The 23931-nt window shown below is 38.3% G+C and overlaps 1 protein-coding gene across 1 annotated transcript in view; it reads right to left on the bottom strand.

Moving 5' to 3' along the window:
• Positions 1–23931, bottom strand: part of COG5 (component of oligomeric golgi complex 5) — a 183190-nt gene that overhangs the window by 26344 nt on the left and 132915 nt on the right. Inside the window, exons 12-15 of the mRNA XM_042470844.1 lie at positions 22146–22350; positions 20627–20788; positions 19328–19427; positions 11–121 (exon numbers count right to left, since the gene is read on the bottom strand). Coding sequence (XP_042326778.1) covers positions 11–121; positions 19328–19427; positions 20627–20788; positions 22146–22350 — 578 coding nt within the window. The remainder of the gene's footprint in view (positions 1–10; positions 122–19327; positions 19428–20626; positions 20789–22145; positions 22351–23931) is intronic.

Below are 23931 nucleotides of genomic sequence, written 5' to 3'. Positions count from 1 at the left end.
TGACACTTACTTTTAGCACTGACTGGTGTAGCCTATATAATGAATTCACTACAGCCACATTTCTTCTCTGTCCTTCTGTCAATGGTCCAATCACTTGACTGGCCTCTCCTTGTGTAGACAGCTGTAGTAAGCAAATAAGTAATACAGATTATTTATTTTTAATTGTATTCAACCGACCACATGCAGTTTTATCCCTTGACATGCAAGGAGAAGCTGAAAGGAAAAATTAGGATACATTTAATGTTTTCTAGCAAAAGTGGCAGGGAATCATTATTTTGTTATATGGAGAACCGTCTCTTGCATTCGGATCTTTAATGTTGCTTTTTGCCTCACATTTTCTTAAGACAGGACGACTCCCAAGAGTTATACTGCTCTATACTGGCACACAAAGCTACGTCAGGATAGAGGGGAAAAGTCTATAGCACTTTGAAAACCCATCAGAGAAATGTGCCACCTGCATCGTATCATGCTGTGCTCAGTTCTAAAATACATTTCCTCTTGAAGCAGTGTGGGGAATTGGTTGAATCTATATTACTGGAGGTGAAATGCCTCTAGAGGAGACTAGTGCGTGTCTATTTCTGTCAGAATGTAATTCCCAGATGAGAGGAAAGGTTTATGTCAGTAGGCTTAGACAAGGTTTTTGGAAAAGACATTGGGTTTGAGAAAGGAAGGATGCAGCTACACTGTAGAAATCATGTAGTTTGACTCCACTGTGCTGTAGCTCTGCCATATGGATTCCTGGGATTTGTAGTTGTACAAGGTCTTTAGCCTTCTCTGCCAACAAATTCCGGTGCTTTACAAAACTACAGATCCCAGGATTCTACAGGATTGAGCCATGGCAGTTAAAGTGGTGTAAAATTTCTACAATACAGAGATACTCTTTGAGGAGAAAGAAAGAAAACAGACTATATAGAGATATTTTTGGGAGCAAGAAGATTTTCTTTTGCTAGTGCTACATAGAATGAATGCAGAAGGCTATCACACTTCTGATGCATGACATCTTTTGAGGCACTGGAAAGAAACAAGATCACTTACTATACCCAGAGTGTGAAACCACCCAATTCAAAAATATATATTTACATGAACTCAGCCCCTGAGAGTGTGTTAAAGAACTTATCCAATCAACTGGAAAACCAGGCTGATAAGCAGCTCTGATGCTGTACTTGCACACTTCAAAAAATGGACTCACGCATTCCCAATCTTGAGTAATCCCAACCAACCAATAGGTCACTAGCAAAAATCACAGCAACATTTAAAGATCAAGGCAAAACCTCACTCAGTATGTTGTAAACAGGAACGTTATTTACTGTTTCTTCAAATACACACAATAGCAATATATATCAGATGAGGAATTATTGCACATTATGAAAATAGAGTATTATAATTACACTACATAAAATATAAATATAAAACACCGAGAGAAACTTCTCTCTCAGCTCCTCGCATCCAGTCTCATTTCCAAAATGGTTGTTTGGATCTACTGACACAAACATAAACCTGATCCCTCAGGTGGGAACAGTCTGACAGAAATGTTCACACGCACATCTCTTCCCACCCCCGGTAATATTGAATTATTCTATACTGTGAATTGCTTCAGAAGGAAATATTTTTTAGAACTGCACATCGCACACTGAGATGCAGATGGCTCACAGTATAGTCTCAAGCCTGAAGCCTCAGAAACTCTGTCAGATTCATAAGAGGACAAACCCACTCAACCATAAACAAGGCTCTATTATTTCTAGCAGCATTTATCCTTTCAGGAACCACCAGTAACCTTAACCTGTTATAAACCATCTTGCATGTTGGTTTTATGCATTAAATTCACTAGACATTTAATTCGATTAAGCACTGCAGACAACGTGTCAAAACAGAACTGTACCTTAGGCCAGTCTTTCTCATTTCCATACCCTGCCATTCAATACATTATTCTCCATTAATCTCCTATTATTCAATATCTAGTAGTCAGACAAGGGACTGAGAAGCAGAGACAAACTATGGGATGAATACAACACACAAGTAAACTCCATGATATACTGAGTATCATTCAATCAATCTTTTATTCATAGACCAAACATAAAATAAAGTGCATACAATACATAAAAATATGCACAAATACAGCTAAATATAGATCTACTGAGTACAGTTTGTTGGCAAGTGAATCAGCATTTTGCATTCAAGCTAGTCTCTACTTCATCAAAGATAACATGTTTTCTTTTTTACTTCTTGTAGGCTTGCTTCAGAAATTCTGAATACAAAATTGACTAAGTGCTTGAACTCAGAAGGTAAGAAACAATCTACTCATCTGCTGATTTCAGATACAATGTCAGTTATATATGGATGATGTGCAGATTTCTCATTTCCATTTTCTAATCCCAAGAAGGTGATAGCAACCCTAAACAGGCATTTAGAAGGATTTTGAGGAGAGATTAAGACAAAAAGTTCAAGTTCAGGGTAGACAAGATGGAGGTGTAGATGGAAAAAAATGCTGAACAAGACAAAGGTGGTGAGAGATTGTGAATGGGGTTGAGCTCCCTCTAAAAAGGCAGGTGTGAGATATGGAAATGCTTAGCATTGTGGCACTAGTGGCCAGAAGCACTTTTTTACCGCTTTGGAGATTCATCACCTGTAAACTTATCAAGATAAATCTGGCCTTACTGCAGCACCAAATGCACTGACTATATCTAGGCTTCATTACTATAAAGTGTTTTGCATCTGACTCACTAGAAAATACAACTGATGCAGAATGAAGCAGCTAGAAAGCAAGCTAGGAACTCAGCAACTGGATCAAGTCATGGCTCTTCTGCATTAAACACATTGGTTGTGTTGGAGATGGAGCCCTGGTGGCGCAGCAGTTAAATGCCAGTACTGCAGCCACAGTGTTGTGAGTTCAATCCTGAGCGACTCCAAGGTCGACTCAGCCTTTCGGAGGTCAGTAAAATGACTATCCAGTTTGTTGGGGGCAATTGGCTTAGACATTGCAAACTGCTTAGAGATTGCTTACTTCAGTATGAAGCTGTATAGAAATGGAAATGCTAAATGCTATTGATTGTCTATTCATTTCCAGACTCCATTAAAGATGCTGGTATCAGCCTTAAAGCTAATGGTTTGGGACCAGCTTATCTCAAGAAACAGCTGTACTCATATGAATCCTCTCAAGGTTTGAGATCAGCATCCGAATCTGTGCTATTTGTCTACAAATAAATGTTGTGAGACTGAAGAATAATTGGAAGAGAGCCTTTCTTGTGTTGGCACTGTATTTTTCGAACACACTCTCTCAAGTCAGTACATAATGGTCCCTGCTTTGCTGACATTTGGGAGGATTTAAAATATTAATTTCAGTCTGCAACTAATCAATTTTGGTGTACTGTTCTTTTAACTAAGGCTGCAGCGCCTGCAGAAATAATGCAGTTTGACACTGCTTTAACTGTCATGGCTCCATCCTATGGAATCCTGGAATTTGTAGTCTGTTGTGGCACCAGAGCTGTCTGACAGAGAAGGTTAAATATCTTACAAAACTACAAATCCCAGAATTCCATACCAGTGAACCATGGCAATTAAAGCAGTTTCAAACTGCATTAATTCTGTAGTGTGGATGCAGCTAGGTTTTTATCTACTTCTCTTATTTTATTTATCTCATTTGTTACATTAATAATTTATGTACCAATTTTTAGGGTTTTGAGTATGTATTTTATTAATGAAAAAAGAGGAATAAGTTGAAGTTGCCTCTCACCGGCAGAAGAAAACACAGGGTCCAAGCCATATCAATATGTAACAACTAGTTCTACACAAGTGGTCAGGCCCTAACTTCTCACTGAAATATATTAAGCATATATACAGTATAGGAATGATGAATTGTATGTGGAGCTGCAACCTCAGAGTTTCAGCCCAATGAAGTGAAGTTCACCTTAAATTCTAGATGATTCAATGTAAGAGTTCAAAACATACTTAATTCTTCACCACTGACAACTACCAAATTCTGGCTGAATCAAGCCAAACTGTATACTAGAAAAAGCAGTATAAACATAATTTTATAGGTATATGGAGTCAAAGGCTTTCATAGCTGGCATCCATAGTTTTTTGTGGGGTTTTCGGGCTATGTGGCTATGTTCTAGAAGAATTTCTTCCTGATGTTTTGCCAGCATCTGTGGCTGGCATCTTCAGAGAATGCTTGCCTGGAAAGGACTTGGGTATATATATATATATATATATATTGTGTGATCTGGAAAGGCAGGAGTGATATGCATGTGTATTGTTCTGTTACTAATGGCAGGCCTCAGGGTGCGAGGGTCTGCAAAAGGGGACTAGTGTCTGCTTGATTGGTGCTCATTGTCTGCTGGGAAACCCCTGACCCTGGGAGATTTCTCATTTGCATTTGTTGAGTCTTCATCTTACTATTTGTCAGGACTGGAAGCCAAACCTTGCTTACTTTAAGGGATTCCTCTTTCCTGTTGAATTTGTCCAGGTGTTTGTGGATTTCAATGGCTTCTCTGTGCATCCTGACATGGTTGTGGTTGTGGTTGGCATGGTCCAGAATTTCAGTGTTTTCAAACAGTATTTTATGCCCAGGATGGTTTGTGGCATGTTCTGCTACTGCCGATTTTTCTGGCTGGCCCAGTCTGCAGTGTCTCTTGTGTTCCTTGATTCTTGTTTGCACACTGCGTTTGGTGGTCCATATGTAGATTTGTCTGCAGCTGCATGGTATGCGGTAAACTCCTGCGGCTGTGAGAAGGTCTCTCTGGTCCTTGGCTGAGTGAAGCGTTTCTTCATTGGTTTGCAAACCATCTGAAGGTTGTGTTTCCTCACCAGTTTTCCTATTCTGTCCCTTTGGGTGATTGTTTGTCTTCCCTCCTCTGGGTTTTTCTGGGCCTGGCAGCCCTTCTGTATGGGTATAGATTTTCATGAAGCAGTGGTTCCAGGCTACAGAAGAGCTAGTCAGATGCTCTTGCAAGACATGTTGATCTATTTTCTCATACCCCCAAGGTCTCAAATAAATACTGTTCCTTCACTCCTTCCAATTGCTCAGCCAACAACAGGGTCAGCCTGTCATCACAATAAGACAAGCATGTTGGGAGTACGGCCAGGTTGTTATACGAGTCCAGGCACAACACTAATCCTGTTTTCCCCACTTCCCATAACACAGATGCTGAGACAAAGAATACAGGAGAATTCTACCTTATACGCCTGGTGTATTCATTTTCCCAGGACCAAACCTAGCATTAGCCACAATGAAGCAAATGCTGGAAGGGGAGACAATGATCTGGTGTTTGAATAGCAGATTTTTGGATGCTATGGATCTTGTTCTGTATCTACTAAGTTACCCTGCTGTCTCACACGTTGCAGAGGGCACAGTCCCAATGTCAGTGTAGAAAAAAGATTCAATTATATTTGGCTATTAGCTGGAACTGGAATTTATTGTCATTCTGGACTTCTGTGCAATTTGACCCTGATAAGCAAATGATAGGGATTCAGAAGAGCTTTGCTTCTGCCTTCTTCTAAGGTTGAGATAATGTGACTTGCCCAAGGCCACCTGGTAGGTTTCTATGGCTGAGTAGGAATTTGAACCATGGTCTCCCAGAATCCTTGTCCAATGTTTAAACCATTTCACCACACAGGCTCTTAAATTGGAATGAGGGAGGGGTATTTTATCCTTTATCCTAGAAAGCAAAAGGTATTAGACCAGTTTCAGATTGTTGCGACAGCCTACTTTCTAAAAGGTTCTTTTCAACAAATACAATCAGAATAAGAACGGAAGTCAAGGGGGATGGGTAGATTAAAACGCTACAGAACAGATGTGAAAAGACTTGAAACCCTTTTTAAAAAGCCATTATCTGAAGTTTCAGATGTCTGAGATCTGTACTGGAAAATGCAGAAGCATGTTATAATCAATACATTTGGAAGAGAAAGATACTTGAAACTTTTAGATGCTAAAGATATTCAGTATCTGAGATATGTCTAACAAAGTAAGAGCTTCAATTTGTAGGCCAACAGAATTTGTAGAACACTTTTTAGAAGAGAGATTCCATTTCAGATGGGAAGATTTATCCTTCAGGGAGGTGAGAGTCTGGATGCAAGATCAGAAATCTCTCAATGTTACATGGTTAAGCTTCTAAAAAGTACCCCAGAGCAGTTAACACTGGCCTAAAACAATTTATTTCTTTTAACATGCACTAGCAGATATTGTGGGGTTACATAGTTCTCATAAGAGTGGAACAGGAAGATTAACACATTGGCTCCAATAAAGGGTACTTCACATTTCTCAGGTACTCAAGGCATTTCACATACATTATCTGTACAAGAACTCTGCTATTATTACCCAGTACCAGGCCAGTGATGTTTAGCATTAAGGAGTGGAAATCCAGGCAGGCTTCCAAAAAGAACCCAGCAAATAAAGGGCTGACATAACATTCTGCTCTGGTCAGGCCCCACCTGGGCACCACAATTTAAAAAGGACGTTGTGAAACCAAATCCCCTCTGAACAAATCCTGCCAAGAAAGCCCCATGATAGGTTCACCTTAGCATCATCAGAAATGACTTGTAGGCACACAACAACAACAACAACAACAACAACAACAACAGGGGTATAACTATTTTAATAAATATATAAATATAAATCTACATTGAGCCCTTAGTATCTGCTAGGGTTTGGTTTCAGGACACTTGGTTGATACCAAAATCCATGGATGCTCAAGTCCTATTATATACAATGGAGTAGTAAAATGGAGATAAATAAAAGAGTTGAAAAAATGAAATACACATGGAATGAAGATCCATATGAGGATGAATCCTTATGGACAGCCAAAAATACAAACAAATGGATTCTAGAAAAGATCAAATTCTAAATCTCCATGGAAGCCAAGATGATTAAGCTGAAGTAGTCATACTCTGGCCACATCATGAGAGGACACGGCTAACTGGAAAAGACAATAATGCTAGGAAAGGTGGACGGATATATAAAGAGAAAAAGACTTCATGTTAGACGGATGGACTCTGTTAAAGAGGTCATGGGTATGAATTTTCAAGACCTAAACAGAGCACTGAAGGGCAGGGAATCTTGGAGATGTCTCATCTACAGAATAACCATGAATCAGGACCAGCTCAAAGGCAGTTAATAACAACAACAGCAGCAACAACAACAACAACAATGAAATGGTGTCCCTTATATAAAATGGCAAAATCAAGGTTTGCTTTTTGGATTTTTTTTCTGGGGGGGGGGTGTATTTTCAAGCCATGGATGGATCAATATGTGGATGCAGAATCCATGCATATGGGGACTGACAGTAGCTCTCCTCCCACCTGGAAGTGATGAAGATGTTCTATTCTATGGCCATCTGTCGGGGATGCTTTGATTTAGATTTCCTGCATGGCAGGAGGTTAGACTGGATGGCCCTTGCAGTCTCTTCCAACTCTATGATTCTATCCTGAACAATGGCATGATGGAATAAAGCACCATTCAGCACAACAGAGAACCTCCACTCCTGGGGCTGAATTCTGGCAAAAGCAGTGGCAAAATTAATTTCTGAATTCCCACAGTAGTGTAGGTTCTTGCTAGTCTGGTAAAGCCTACAGGTCCCAGAAATCCCCATTCTTATTTAAGAATGTTCTTTCTTTCAACCTTTGCGGAGCAAAGAATGTTGATATTCTTTAATAGCAAACTTTTATCGAGAAGGCTTGCCAGAATTTGCAAACTTAGCAGGGATGGGAATTGTTTGGCCTTTGACTCCAGTGGGTACACACCCAATTTTTAAAATCCTAAGTAGTCCCCACCCAGTTAGCCAAAGCAGTAATGTTTTAGGTTAAAAAAAAATCACATTAAATTTGTTTTCAAAAACCTTGTGGGGGTGAAAAATGCTATGCACACTGACTGCACAACAATTTCTTCAGAATACTGTATCTTGAAAGGTATACAGAAGTTATGTCATCACTTCTCATTGCCTAAAACGGCAGCCCCAATATTATGCTTTAGCTCGGTAGAGCTCTGCAGATGCCAAAAATAAAGTGGCATGGCTCTACAGTGTCCAGAGTTTGTCCAACCTGGATTATAGGAATTACCTGTGTGTACTATCAATTACTTTAAGCATTCTGAAATTCAGCTTTTTGCTATGTGCACTATGGACAATTCTTCAAGTCCATAATTTCTTATAAAATCATTGCCTTTATATGACATTTAAATTACCTTCATATGACATTTAAATTAACATTAAGAATTGCTGTAATGTTGTTTTTATTGTTGTAATCCAGCCTCGATCCACAAGGAGAGGCCGGAAATATATTATTATTATTATTATTATTATTATTATTATTATTATTATGAATTCTTTTTCATTTGCTTAATATTTAACTCATGCTCTCACAGTCTACAATTCAAAGTGGATTTTTTTCCTCTCTTGAGCAAGACAGGTCTTCTGTGATTTACGTGCTACAAAAATCTGTTTCCAAGACAAAAGGAGTGGACTGGACTAATGGCTTGGTGACTTTGACTTATGACACTCAGTTGGCGCCCTGTGCTTTGACCAAAGCGTTTCTGAAAATGTCACGTTTAGGACTGCTTTTGACTGTTTGCAAGCTTATTAAATATCAGTATTTCTAGCAGCTCGCAATATTGGATGTTTAGACTAGGACTAGATTTGTTTTCCTGCAGCTGTCAAACAGATTTCATTGTTAAAATGCTATTTGAATAATGATTCATCTTTGTAGCTTATAACATTTAACACTGTGCTTTATTTTTATTTTTAAAAAAGTTACAAAAATACAAATATGTAGTAAAAGTAAATGTATACTTAATGGCATATTTCCCAATACCATTATGTCTGTCTACACGATTGCTAAAAGTGGAGTCTCTGATTTATGCATACAAGGAATAGCTGAAACATGAGATATGAAAGCCGCTCTTTGAAGTTCTCTCCTGCACCACAAACACTGAATTCCATAATTGGGGTGAAAATAATGGATAGAAGTCTATCCCAAGCAAGACATGGATGACATCGAACAATTCAACTGTGTCCCTCACTTATATGTAAGAACTTTCCCATTGCACAAACTGGAGGTTTGCTTTTTCATTCTTAGACTGTCTCATCAGTCTGCAGTCTAAAGAATGGTGTAAAAAAAAAGGGAGAATACTCTGTCATTATTAACTGGGGCTATATTTGCGTTCAGACCTAGTGAAGCCCAGTCATGCAGCTAGGTAATTTTGGGCTCTGAATTTAAGGGGGGGGGGGGGGGGGGGAGGAGTGCTGCTTAGATAGAAATGTATTTGTCAATTGTTTCAAAATATGTTAGGCATCTGAATATTGTCCTTTTTTTCCTGCTGAGCCTGTCTGGGACTCTGCCCAAAATCTTGTCCTGATAAATCTAGTGGAACACACACTTGTCCTAAAGTTTCCTTTCTCTGAACTCCTATTTGTAGCATCATCAAGTCAGCTTTGACTTATGGCAACCTTATGAATGAGAAACTTTCAAGACACCCTGTTATCAACAGGTCTGCTTTTCTGAAAACTCAGGACTGTGGTTTCCTTTGTTGAATCTATCCACTTGTAATATGGTCTTGATCTTTTCCTACCACCTAACACTTTATCATGCATCAACATTTAGAAAAAAAAGATTCATGTTGTCTCATGATATGGCCAAAGTATTATTGCCTCATATAGCCAACTTTCAGTAAACATAATAAAACCAATGGGATGAATTGTGAGTTATTGCCTTTGATTACCAACATGTCATATTTTGGTGTGTGATCTACTTCCACCTACACTCCAGCACATTCTACACTCTTCTGCCTCTGTAGATGAAGCATAAACCTGGATTTTGGCTGTACTGAAGTCTTACTGATATTATTCAATCAGACTTTGAATTGTATCTCGTGACTGCTTTTGTTACATCTCGTCTCACTATAAATTGCACCCTGATTCTTCTTACATTTTCATTCACAGCTTGCCTCGTATTTTTCCTCTGTTCTTCTTCCATAGCTAGATGAGTGCCTTCTGAACTGAGAGGCTTCTTTCCAGCACTATCGCTTGTTTCATTTTGAATTGTCTCATCAAAGGTTTTCATGGGAAAAGATATTCCGAAGTAGTTTACCAGTGCCTCCTTTTGCACAGTACTAACAAGTGCTAGTTAAAGGATCACTGGCGTTGTCTCTGAGAGATCTAACTCAGTGTCATCCCTCCACTACTGCTGCTGCTCAGTAACTGTTTGGCACATTTGGACTAGCAAAAGCCTATCAGATGTTGGGAACCCCACCACCAACAGTGCTATCATCAGCATAACTTCTTGTCTCAGAGCACACAGTCCCACACCATGAAAAGATGGTGCCTTGGTGGACATGGAAAGGTAGTGCACTATATCATGATGTGCTCCTATAGCCGTAAGAAAAGAGGGACCAATTCACTGGAGGAGTGGAATGGGATCCTAGATGGGAGAAAACGTATCTCCTCATATAAACCTACCAGAGCCCTAAGATCTTCAGGGGAAGGCTTTCTCTTGGTTCTGACACCATAGCAGACTTGCTTGGTGAGGATAAGAGAAAGCACCTTCTTGGTGACTGCTTCCATCCTCTGCAGTGCCCTTCCACAGGAGGCTAGGCTGGCTCCCTGCCTCCTTGCCTTTTGCCGGCAAGTAAAAGTGTTTTTATTTAATCAAGCTTTAAAAAAATCTTGACAGGGTGGCTTATATGGTGTGTGTGTGTGTTTAACTTTTGTATGTTTCATGTTAACTTTATATTATTTTAACTAGATGTTTTTAATTTTTTTTCTCAATTTTTACTGTGAAGTTGGGTCCCTAACTGGGAGAAAGGCGGCATAGAAATGAAATGAATGAATGAATGAATGAATGAATGAATAACAGAAGGGAAAGGAAATCACTGGAAAGGAAACGATTCTCTGAACCATCTGTATATGATGAAATTTGAGGCCCTGTAGCCATTTCATCAATTATTACTCTGAATAGATACTAATATTTAAACTGTTGGTATGGTAGTACAGTAGTAAAATGGTGAGATCCTTGACACATGCTATCAGAGTCAACTTTCCCCCTTAAGTGGATGGGAACTTAGGCAAGGTAGTACTTATCTATAAAATATGGAGTTACTAATTGGTTGGGTTATGACTCTCCTAGAAATCTGTTATGATTTGGAATATAATCAAAGAAGTGTATAAAATCATGACCATCTGTGCCAGGGAACGAATAAGTGGATTTGAGGAGAAGGAAGCCAGTTATCTACTGTCTTACAGATTAACAAGGAAATTGCAGAAGAAATTATGCATCCGGACAGTGATGTGGTGACTGACAGCTGAACACCAAAATTATCACATGCTTGGCTGGCAATTCAGGACTGTCAAAACCAAAGCTGCTTTACTGTCTCTTTGCTATAATCCCATTATATAATGGAAAAATAACACATTCCTCAGTGTGAGAGAAATGGTATGACTGTTTCAAAAAATGGTAACTAGAACACCATATGGACAAGCAAAATTTTAAAAGGCAATTTATAATGAAAGCTAAACGTCAATGAACCTAAGAGAGGGATGTAATGTAAAGCATAAGCCTATGTGCATCTAAGCCTACTCCGAAGTAAGTACTCATTGAGTCTACTGGGTTTATTCCCAAGTATGTGTGCACAGCAGAAGTGTTTAACATTTCAGATCCTTGGAGCCACTGAGGACAACATTCACAGGCTCAAGAGCTAAAATATACATACAACCTTCATACACTCGTTAACTATTAATATAGTTAGTCCATTTCCCTTTAATTCTGATCCCAGAATATTTTCAGATGAAAGATGCATGGGATGTGAGTGGCATTTCCAGTTCCAATGAGAGGGTGACATGTTCTAGGGCAGGGGTGGACAACTATGGGAGGCTAGGGGATCTCATTACTTCCTAGAAGACCTTGGGGTGCTGCATTCCTACAGCATAGCCCCCCCCCAATATTTGTCTCCAAATGCTAACTAGGCTGGGGAGGCATTTTTGCCATGTTTTGGGGCCCTTCCAGTACATTTTAGGCCCAAGACAGACCTTTTCCCCCAAAACAAGAGGTGACCAGAAGTCAACAAAAAACAAATTGATTTGGGAGGTCACAAAAATGGCCCTGGGTAACGGCACCTTGCCCATCCCTGTTCTAGGACATGTTATTCAAAGTGGTGGATGTCCCCAACCTATTGTCTCCAGACCCCAGGAAAGAAATAACTACCGCCAATGGACAAAAATGTGATGCCAGTCCCTGGCAGATAGGGGGAAATAGCTGCCATCAGATAACCTGAGAATCACTGGGTTAGAGGATTTTTCAGTGAAGCATAGTGTGATGTTAGAAGGTCCAATTCATTGCTTACACAAATTTACTACAGAAGACCCTTATTGTGTAATGCAAGTGGTGAGTTCTTCTCTCTGCCATAGGCTTGTTTCTATTCCTTTTTGTCTGATCAACAGCAAGTACAATAGCAAATACATTTCTATACCACTTACCAGTGCACTTAAGCACTCCCTAAGCAGTTTACAATGTGTAAGGTAACTGCCTCTAACATGCTGGGTACTCATTTTAGCAACCCCAGAAGGATCCAAGGCTGAGTCGACCCTGAGCTCCAATCTGGTATTGAACCACAACCTTGTGGTTTGTGAGCGAGTGGCTGCAATACAGGCATTTAACCACTCTGCCACCAGGCCTACTCTACCTCTCACTCCCTCTTTCCACCACCCAAACTGTTCACAACTCATTGCAGTACCTTGGGCCAGCAACACTCTCCTCCTGGTTTCCAAAGCTCCTACGCAGATGCTTCTCCTTCCACCCCCCTTTTCCCACAGGCTTCTTCAGCAGTCTCCTCCTGCTTTTCTTTCCTGAATCCTCTCCATGAATGTTTTTCTTTCTCTCTCCTACACGCCAGATGTTCCCATTGGCCAACAGAAGCCTCTGAAGCTCACTAAAGAAAATGTATAGCCAGACCAGTGGTATCTCAAGGAGGATGTCAAGAACTGCAAAGTATACAGGAGAACTTTCAAAGACCTGCCAGCAGCCACAGTTTAGTACCTCTAGTGCAGAGTTGTAGCCTTAATTGTCAGAGGGAATTTTCCTTTTAAGATTATACAGGAATTAATAACCATGTTTTCTTGGAAAACCTTCACAAATTGTTACAGAAAATTAGAATCTTCACAATGTTCACTTTACGATCACTTAGATTATTATTGCGGCAGATATTCATCTGGTACAAAAGGACAGCAATGCCATTAAAGAAGCAGCATTGGAAAAAGACAGTAACAAAAATCTGCTTACAGAATAGTGTGACCAGATAGCTATGTGTTTTTTTTAAAGGGAAAACATTAATAAGGATTTCTTACATTTTAAAGGAAGGCACTCCTCATTTCTAGACAACTAAAATTTCATGTTCTCAATACAACACATTTTATCTATGTGCAGCAGGTGGGTATGCTAGTCTATTTCGATCCACCCACATGTAAAGCTTACAGAAATAGCATCAAAGTAAAAGAACATACAGTACTTCTGTTAGTGCTCACACACTGTGAGCTAACTGCAGACATAACTCAAAAATGAAGGAGTATTTTTTTAAAAAAGGACAACTATTTGGGGAACAATTCTTCATTGACAAAGAGAAAAATCAGATTACTTATTTAGTCCAATAAACCATTGTAAACTTTTCTTTGTAATTTTTGTTGTATTATAGAAGAATTTTCTGATCAGATGTTCAGAAAGGTTTCCTGAAAACTGCATGATGTGACTGGCTCATCATTCATATTAAGCAAGAAAATCTAACTGAAAAACATCCTGAGGACTTAACATCAAAATAGCCTTACAAATGTGCATGTTTCCAGAAGTAGAGATTCTGTCACAGAGACCTTTTCAAACACCTGGCATGACCCTCACCCTATTCCAAGATAACACATATGAACACCATGCCAAATGTATCCTCTGTGATACTATGATGAAACAGAAGACACATCATATTCCATACTGATGATATACAAAGTCTTATACAAAAACAGGATAGGCCCTCTACAAAGCCTAACCTATGAACAAGAGAATGGTGCATAAATTAGCATTATACTGCAAATAACATCTACTTATTATTTATGTTATTTTTATCTCACACTTCTTCCATTGTGAGAAGGGAGCCACATGTGGGTTTTTCCTTCTCTTTTTCTGTCACAACAGTCTTGTAAGATTAATTAGGCTGAATGAAAGTGACTGGGCCAAAGTTCTCCCAATAAGCTTCATGGCCGAGATAGGATTTGAACCAAGATTTCCACTGGATTTGAATTAAGGATTTGAACCAAGATTGTTCATTAAACTATAGACTGCAATACAATTGGGTCTGCAATGGTGGGGGAGAGTAAATTTCACTACCAAAGAAACAACATGGTAAATAAACCCACCATTCACTAGTCCAGATTACATTTATAGTTTCATCCATTCTTCATTGGCAGGACATAAGATCAAACTAACAAGGAGACATTCTTTTTGTATGACAGTTGGCCTAAACTCCAGTTCTTGGAAGATAATTTTTTGTGGTATATTCTTGAGCAGCAATCTTCAACAGAGCACAGTGAGATGTTCTCATGAAGGTTGGTCTGTCAAACTCCCTTCCTTCGGAGACCCAAACTTATGCATCTTCCATCACCAAAGTTGTTTGGACTTCACCTGGACTTCATGTAGACATCCTATTAGTACTAAGAGACTGTGCAGCTTCCAGTACTGGTGGCCTCTTCAGCCATGGACACAACTGTGACGTTACTCATTCGAATAGGCAAGAAATAAGAATGGGAAAAGAGACTATAGGAGAAGTGGAACAGGAGCTTCAGCAATTGAACTTCAGCAAGTTTCTCAGTACTGTGGAACCTTTTAAAAAACACCAAGATACTATTTCTGGATGAAACTCTGCCAACACCATTCCAAAGACTTGGGGTGCAAGACCTTTTGTTTGGATGGTGATAACAATGTTCTTATAATGACAAAATAATTGCATACTTTAATATCTTATTACTAACTGGTTGTGTTCTGACTATTCCAGGAGTGGAGTGAAGAATACTGTAAGTTTAAAAAATTGTTTTAAAAATACAGTGGAAGAAAGATAAATGTAGTCCACTGTTTTAAAACAACAGGCTAATGATAAAGAAAAGAACCATATCAGCAGGAGCTCTAAAAGGACACAATCAACCACGTTTCTATTGGCAACACCTTGAGAAATTAGGAGGCACCAAGTAGCCTGGGCAGAAACACTTTATCATCTCCCTTTTGTCATGGCAACCACAGTATCTTCCAATACAATTAATTCATTGGCTCTTGCTAGAAGGCAGCTGAAGAAAGTGACTAACCTCAGAAGAAGTAGTTAATGCTATTATATCAACACAACAAAAAGAAATGCACAGTAGGGCGTCCTTCAAGTTAGCTGGTAGGAGAAAGGAAATTTAAAATGATAAAGCAACCCTATATGTATATGTATCTACTCAGATCCAAGTCCCATTGGATTTCATGGAGCTTACTCTCAGGTATGCAGGTATAGGAATACACCCTTTAAGGTAATACAGTTTGTTTTACCTCTGAAGGAGAAAAATCAACATTAAGGCGATGAAATATAGAGAACCCACCACTATGTAGCTTTAGGAACATCAACGGCCATATTATGGAATACTAAAAAGATTTTACAAAGCTCAACAAACAGGCACCATGGTGTTGATAGGATTAATTTCTGACAAGCTTCTAAGTCCCAAACAAGGTTGAGTTCTTAATTAAGTGTGCACACTCAGAATATAAGTGACAGGCTTAATTAAAAGGAGATCAATGAGCAACTGTGCTCAAAGAAAATAATATATTAGGATGCACCACTAACAAGCAGAGCAAGCATTAATATTTTAATTTGAAGACTTATGTCCTTGTTGTTATGTCACAGGCACTCCAAAAAGCTCAGCCAAATAAAAGGGGTATTTTTTGTAAGCATCCTCCTAATGGAAAAGGGCACACTGTTCTAAATATAACTAAAAGTAATGCAAGTATTTTAATATGAGAGAATGAAAATCAAGTAGAAATCAAGATGCACGGTTATACAAGATATGATAGCTTTTACAATGGATCAGGTAATATCTAGACAGTTGGTCCATCCACACTGTGATATAAATGAAGCTTTCCATGCACAAAGGCAATATAATGACATTCATATAAATTCTGGTCAGTTTTAAGGCACTTGGAAGAAGTTCTTCATTCTGACCCACCACATATTTACATGCTACTTGATGGTTGTTCCCAGGATCTAAAAAGTCTTCACAAAGAAGGCCAGGCTAGCTCTACTTTTCCTAACCTTCTGCCAGCAAACAAAGATGTTTATGTTCAGACAGGTGTTTGGCTTATGCGTTATTTAACTGATGGCTAATATTCATTGCACTCCCCCTATATATTTTTATGTGACTTGCTGTTATATATTTGATAATCATGATTTGATTTCATATTTTAATATTGTTTGATGCCTTGAGTCTTAGTTGTATCTGACAGGCGAAATATAAAATAACTAAAATAAATAATGGAGTATCACATGCTGGGAATTTTTTAAAATAAATAAATAAAGATGTCAACATCACGTCCTTCTTTCAAGAATCCTAGTGGCACCTTGCTGACTGTTCCTTGAAAAGAGGCTAACTCATGGAGTTGTCTATAGGTTCTTCTATTTACATAAGATGTTATGTGTGACAAACTGAGTAGGCAGGTAGATATGTAATAAAGGCAAACTATTAACACAAGGCAAACAATCATGTTTTACAAGAAATGTAAATTCCTCTCATCTAATATCCAACAGGCATTTGCCTGTGAATTCATTAGCACAGGCTAATGTTTACACACAGCAGTTTTGTTAATGATGGCAACACATTAGCACCTCATTCTTCAGGCATTTCCTCACATTAATTTTGCCATAACCAGCTCTCTTGGAATAGTTTTACGGGAAGATGTGCTATCCACACCACTGAAAAAGAATAAAATGATATCTACAGAGTAAGCAGAAGAACATCAATTAAAGGCTAGGTATCAGCATAGTGTAGTGGTTTGAGCGTTCAACTATTCGAATTTGCACTCAGCAATGGAAACCCACTTGTGATCCTGGGCAAGTTACACTCTCTTAGCCTCAGAGGCAGACAAGGCAAGCCCAACTCTGAACAAATCTTGCCAAGAAAACCCCATGATAGAGTTGCCTTAGGGTTGCCATAAGTTGGAAACTACTCGACTGCACACAGTAACAACACATTAAAGCACAACTGCTACCTTAGGGTCGAACTCTTGCAGCTTCTGCTGATTATAATTTTTCCAAAGTAGCAGAAACAATACCTTTAAAGGGTTCTGTCTTCTAACTGACAGGAAGAGTAAAGGTAACACAATTCCTACACCCCATACCCCTATCTTGGCACACTTTTCAGGTTTGGATGTTAAGAAGCTGAGATTCACAATAGTTCTGAAATACAGCTCTTCAAAACAACAGCATTTTTTAATCTACTGGTGTGAACCCCCCACACCTCCATTATTTACCTGTCACTATATTTCTACAATCTATTATTCTGAAACCACTTGCCACTTTGAAATCACATTTCTCCCTGAATCACACTCCACACCACACAGAGGACTGGATGACACATGCAGGAGGCACCTGTGGACCTTGCCAACTCATGGCTGCCACAACTGATTTAACAATTCACTGGCAAATTTGTCCTTGCAAGTTTGAAACACATTTTGCATTTTATAAACTAAACATCAATTATTTAATTGTACAAAACTATGCCCAAATATTTAGGTTTAGTTTTCTTTTAATTTGCAAAAGGGACAAGATACTGCTGCAAATGTGTAATGTGTGTTGAGCTACATACAATGCCATGATCCACTTATTATTATTATTATTAGTTCATGTGCACACTTTTAACTAAAATCTTCCATGGTCTAAATCATGTACTCTTTCCTGCACTGCTCTGTAAATCCCATAGTCTAAAAGTGGTCAAGGAAGAGAACAGCTGGTCAGGGCAGTCAAAAACTTTAGTAGGAATGGAAGTGGGAGGAGGGAAGCAGCAGCATATCTATTCTCTTTCTTAACCCCTAAAGAAGAAGGTCAGATAAGAAGTCACGTACACACTCTTCATTCTTATGGCAGGCTGTTCATAAGCAGCACTCCTTGTCTTATAAAATTAAAGAAAGGGACACTGAAGTGATTTTTCGGTTACAGCCAGAAGCCAGACCACATGGGTGCTGAAAGATATCTTTCCAAGGGTTACACAACACGAGATTTTAAAAATGTTCACACATGTGTGTGCACATTTATAAAATCTCTATCATGTAACCCATGGAAAGATCTGCCTATATTTTTGGATTCTCTTAAGGATCATGACTATAGGGACTTATCATATTGAGTCTTAGCACTTCAAAACTAATCATTACACTACTGCTTGTGGGTCATATCTTGATTACTTTAGGGGTAAATTGTTAGGTAAGAGCCAGAGGAGTGTAGTGGTTTGAGTGTTGGACTATGACTCTGGAGACCAGGGTTCAATTCTCTGCTCGACCATGGAAACCCACTGGATGACCTTGGGTAAGTCACACACTCTCAGCCCCAGGAAAACCTATGATAGCCATAGGGCTGCCATAAGCTGAAAATGATCTGAAGGCACAAAACAACAGAACAACAATTTGTTGGGGTCTGCATGCCAGAGCTGGTGGAGCCACTAGCTAGCTGCAGATGTGGTCACCCCTCTTCTCTTTTTTCACCACTCCTTCCCATCTCCTTCTCCCTCTCTTTCTCTACAACTAGTTGACTACTGAGCAAGGGACAGATTGCTTCTGCCAGAGATAATCACAGAGAGGAACCCTTTAAAATGCAAAGTCTCTGAGGCCACAGTTTTACACGGTGTTGCACTATTTTGATAAGATGCAAGCTCATGTATGGGCTTCTATGTAAAATTCTCCTGCGTTTGGTTAAAATTTCTGAAAAGTTACACCAATATAACTGAGTATTAGTTGATTTGGTTACAGCATGATTGGTGCTCAGCATTATTCAATTTACTTTCTTCAAAAATTTGGGAGGTTAATGTACAGGCAAACTATGATTTACTTTCTCTTTCTCTCTATTTACAAGTAGTTTTATAAAACCATACATATCACAGAGCTAGTAACTGCAAGAGTTGTCAAGTATGACCATATTACCATGCTTACATGAGTTTTATCCAAAATATTTTAACTGAAATATTATTCATACATTGTAGCCATCCAAACTGCTCTGTTTTAACTAATAATTATTTACGGCAAACAAAAACACATTTTTAGACTTAAAAAGAAAATCATTTTTCAATTGAGAATGACTTACAAGCTGCTCAGACTTCACACCAAAAAGCTGGATGGTTTTTGCCACATTTTTTGATACTGCTAAGCTGAGGTTTGGATCCACAGCAGCTACATTCAGCTCACTAGAAATAAAAGTAAATCACCGATTTTATAATATCACTTTAGCCCACAGAACTGAGAAAGAACATCTTTGCATCCACACTCCTTTATTTTACACATACACATACACCACTTTTTTCCTAATGTGGGATCACTGCAGAAGTTAAAACAACACAGCTTTTGTGGATTTTCTATTTTGTTGTATTTTTTAGCTTTAAAATATTTTACATTATAAAAAAGTTATAAATATAAATATATGATCAATTAAATTAACAGCAGTTAACAACATAGCCATTAAAAAAACTGCACATATAAATAATACAGCACATTATGAAAGCCCTTTTCCCTTGTGTAAACTGTTGTCAAGACTTGTTGAATCACAATCTATGATAGGATAGTGAGTGAAATCATTCTAACCTTTCTAGGAAGGGAATTCCAGATCTAGAGAGCAGCCATCAGAAAGGCTCTCCTGTGTTCCACCAGATATAATGAATTTAAGCTCTCTAATCTTGTAGACAGAGCCAGCATGGTGTAGTGGTTTGAGCACTGGACTGTGACTCTGGAAATCAGAGTTTGATTTTCTGCTCAGTCAGGAAAATGATTGGGTGACCCTGGGCAAGTCACACCCTCTCAACTCCAGAAAAACCTGTGGCATGGTAGCCTTAAGGCTACCATAAGTTGGAAATGACTTGAAGGCACACAGCAACAGGTCTTGTGGGCAGTTAAATGCAATTCGTACCATTACTTTTTCTGCACAGAAGTAACCAGGTACTGCAGGGCAAGCAATGACAGCCCCCACACAAGCCCCCCCATATCCCTTCTCAAGGCTCTTTTTTTTGTCCCCATGTGGCTTATTTTGAAGGGAAATGTTGAGATTACTTCCCGCGATAGCAACAGCAAATATGGCAGTGTGGCTGCAGTGTAAGGTGTTGCCCCAGTGAGTCTGGGTGGTGAGGAATGGGGAATGCACTGTATACAGTATAATGTACTGAATTCACATGCCTGTTTCTGATATCACAGCTGAAGAAAAGCCTCTGTTGCTTTGTAAAATAAAATGTAGGATGTGAGCTCCAGTTTAACTCTGCTGTTTATTGCTTTTATACTTAATGAACAATGAATCATTTAGCAATACTGAACTTTGATTTCCAAAATTATAACTTAAGCAGGGGAGAGGCAAAATGATGTTATACGTTAAGTGTTGAAATTTATTACATTCACTTACCTTGCAATGGTTTTAATGATGCTGTCAAGTTCATCAGTTGAAGGAGGACTGCGACCTCCAGGGGGAAAGACAAGGTTGATGGGGTCAAAGAGTCGGGACAATGACTTTGACAAGTAGGCAGCTTCATAGGGTTGCAAAGAGTCTTTCAGGGCTATTTCTGGACTGGAGAATGGAGCCAATTGGTTACAAGGAAAGATTTTTATTTCTCTTTTTTAATATAATAAAATATTAACTAATCCTTTGGAGGCTGAACCACATCTTCCCAATATTTGAAGAGTTTTAAAGCTCTACCAGAACCTTATCTACAACCACTCTTGCTTTCAAGGCTTGCAGATTGATTAAGGCCATTTTTAGTGGCATAGTATACAATAGTATATTTGACACAAAATTCAGAGCTTATAAAATGCCAATTCCTGCAATGAGCAGAACTATTTACAAAGACCTTAACCCCAAAATGAAGAAACCTGGTATTTCTCCTGCCAAGCTTCTTTTAGTACAATTTATATAAGCCACAGACAGCATGCCAATGGTCAGGACCTTGTAGTCCAAAACATCTGAAGGATGGTAAATTGCCCTAATCAGTACATATATGTCTGCTACTAAGGAATCAATTCATCCCTTCACAGAATAATTCAAATTTCATCAAGTTTTCCAATTAAATTAGACTTGAAATTAAGAAAGAGATTTCTTAAATTAAAATTAAATTAAAAAGAATTACTGAAACGACTCACTTCCCAATGTAGGTTATTCATTCCAGCTTTCAACTCAGAAGGAAACCCATTAACCCATTACCAACACAACCACAAAAATCCTACAACCAACTGCAAGACCTATCCAATATTTTCCTTGGATCTCCAAGCCTGTATGCTTGTTATACTAGAGGACAGAATGCAAAAGAACACAAGAATTTCTGTTAGAATTATCCTGCATATTCTTATTTTCCATTGGCTCTGATAGTCACAAAGGTCTCATGCACCTTCCTTCTTTTAGTCTTTCCTTGGATTTGTTTACCCTTGGACTGAGATCAAAGAATGTCAGTGCTGGGTCAGATATGTTATGCTCTTAGAGAACTGGATAGAAATGCAGGTTTTAAAAGATTCTACTTTGGAAAGGCTTTCTCTGACTCAGTATGGAAACTCCAGCCAAAGATCACATCAGAGAAGTCCCACTAATTCAAAAACTCATGCAAAATGTATCCCACAAGCCACAAAGGCAGAAGTACAAAAACACATTTAGCATTAAAAAAAAATCTGTTAAAATTTATGGCCTTTATAGTACATACCTGTGGGACTAGATTCAATAAGTTTGTTGAACAGCAAGATTTGTACAAAAAAATAAGAACTTTATGCTATAGAAAATGCCTCAGTGTGTAGAATCATATAACAAACTGTCCTTTATTAAAACACTGAAACAAAATACCTTGTTATTGCAGGGAGCAGGGAAATTCTGGAATCTGGAATTTTCTTATGACACATATATATACACACATACATTATAATGACACTAACTCCGCACATACTCATAATCTTGTTTCTTTTGCATGAATATATCTTGTGCATCATCTTCAATCTGTTGAAGCTCAGCAAAGTGTTCTGCACTCCCATTTGTAATAAAATTTCTTTGAATATTTTCACTGTATTGCTGAAGTCGCTTCCACAAATCATTATATAGTCTTAATAATTTAGGGTATTCGCCTTCAAAAGCTTGCTTCAAAAACATGGAAGCTACAAGAGAAGTAACACAGTAATCAAAGGTATTACTTTTAATAAACTACACTGGGAGGCTGTGAATGTTACTAGAAAGACATTTAAAAAGACAGATGCATTCATGTAATTTTGTCATAACATGTCATTTGACCCCAAGCAGAAAAATAAGAGCCAGTGTGTTTGAATGTTGCACTAGGACTCTGGAGAATGGGGTTCAAATCCTGGCTCAACCATGGTAACCCACTGAGTGACCGTGAGAAAGCCACACTTTCTCACACTCAGAGGATGGCCATGCCAAACCTCCTATGAACAAATCTTTTCAAGGAAACCCCATGACAGGGTCACCTTAGGGTTGCCATAAATCAGAAATAACTTGAAGGCACACAACAACAAAGAGAACTTATACAATTGGAACACAACACTCCTGTGAGATTCCATTACATCAAAATCTAGGGATGTTCTGATGTTCTGCAGTCTTACATTACTGGCATGTCCCTTGCAACTGCAGGGCATATATATGACAGTATTAGGAAGTCACTCACTGTAAACTAGCTTCTTGATCACATGGTTTCTAAGCAACTAAAAAACAGTTGTTTCTAAAAAGGGTGACTAGATAGTTGAAACTACAAGTTTGGCTGTACAGATGCTATTTATTTGCATGCATCATGGTAAAATATTAATAAATTCAAATAAGAAAAAGCATTGTTTGTGTGGACTGAACTTTGTATAATTAGAAAAACAATTATATATAACCTCAGAGATTCTATAATTAATCATATTATACAGCTCTTCACAGCATGAAGATTCAAAATATGTGCAGAGATCATAATTTTATTTATCAGGGATATTTTTGCATCCCTATAAATTGCTGAAGAGATTATGTGTGTGTTGTGAGGCTCAGTGGGAAGAGAAAGGAGAGGCTTCAGGGTTTGTTTGTTTTTTAATAATTTTTTTAGCTTTTTTTAAAATTCTTTTACAATTTTCTTTAAAAATCACATATCTTACTGAACTTCCAGTTTAACCCCATTAAACTATGCACATGTAAATACATTTATGTTGTCTGGATGATATTGTAATTTAAAGGTATAGTTTTAATTTTGCAAGTTGTTTATGTCACAACTATTACCATTACATTCAGTGATACATGGGGCTTATGAGTAACACTAAGACAAAAAACATTACTAAGGATTCTGCAAGGTGTGATATGGGAGGAGGTCAATAGTAGGGTGACACCATGAGTTACTGCAATGGGTGATGTCAACTAGGCATCCTTCTACCTCAGGCTAAAAACAGGATTTTATAAATATACAGAGGGTTTTATTAGTCAAACTGTCTGACTTTAAAGAGGCCTTTTAAACTGTGAAGGTACAGGTTTTTTCCTCTATTATTTTTCTTTATTATTTATTGGTTGACATTTGAAAAAAAATATCTAAATCCACCTGCTTTTTGTGGTTTTCACTTGCTTTATTAGTTTTATTTTTAGCTGCCTTAAGTCACATTAGTGGGCTGATTTTTCAAGATGAAATCCCACTTATACCTGTACATACAGGATAAGGACCAAACAATAGTTTAGTGCAACTAAACCCATCAACTCCATAC

The sequence above is a fragment of the Sceloporus undulatus genome, chromosome 5 (assembly GCF_019175285.1).
Source record: "Sceloporus undulatus isolate JIND9_A2432 ecotype Alabama chromosome 5, SceUnd_v1.1, whole genome shotgun sequence".
In the NCBI taxonomy this organism is placed as follows: Eukaryota; Metazoa; Chordata; class Lepidosauria; order Squamata; family Phrynosomatidae; genus Sceloporus; species Sceloporus undulatus.
The sequence above is the reverse complement of the archived record's forward strand: the minus strand, read 5'-3'. Positions and strand labels throughout refer to the sequence as shown.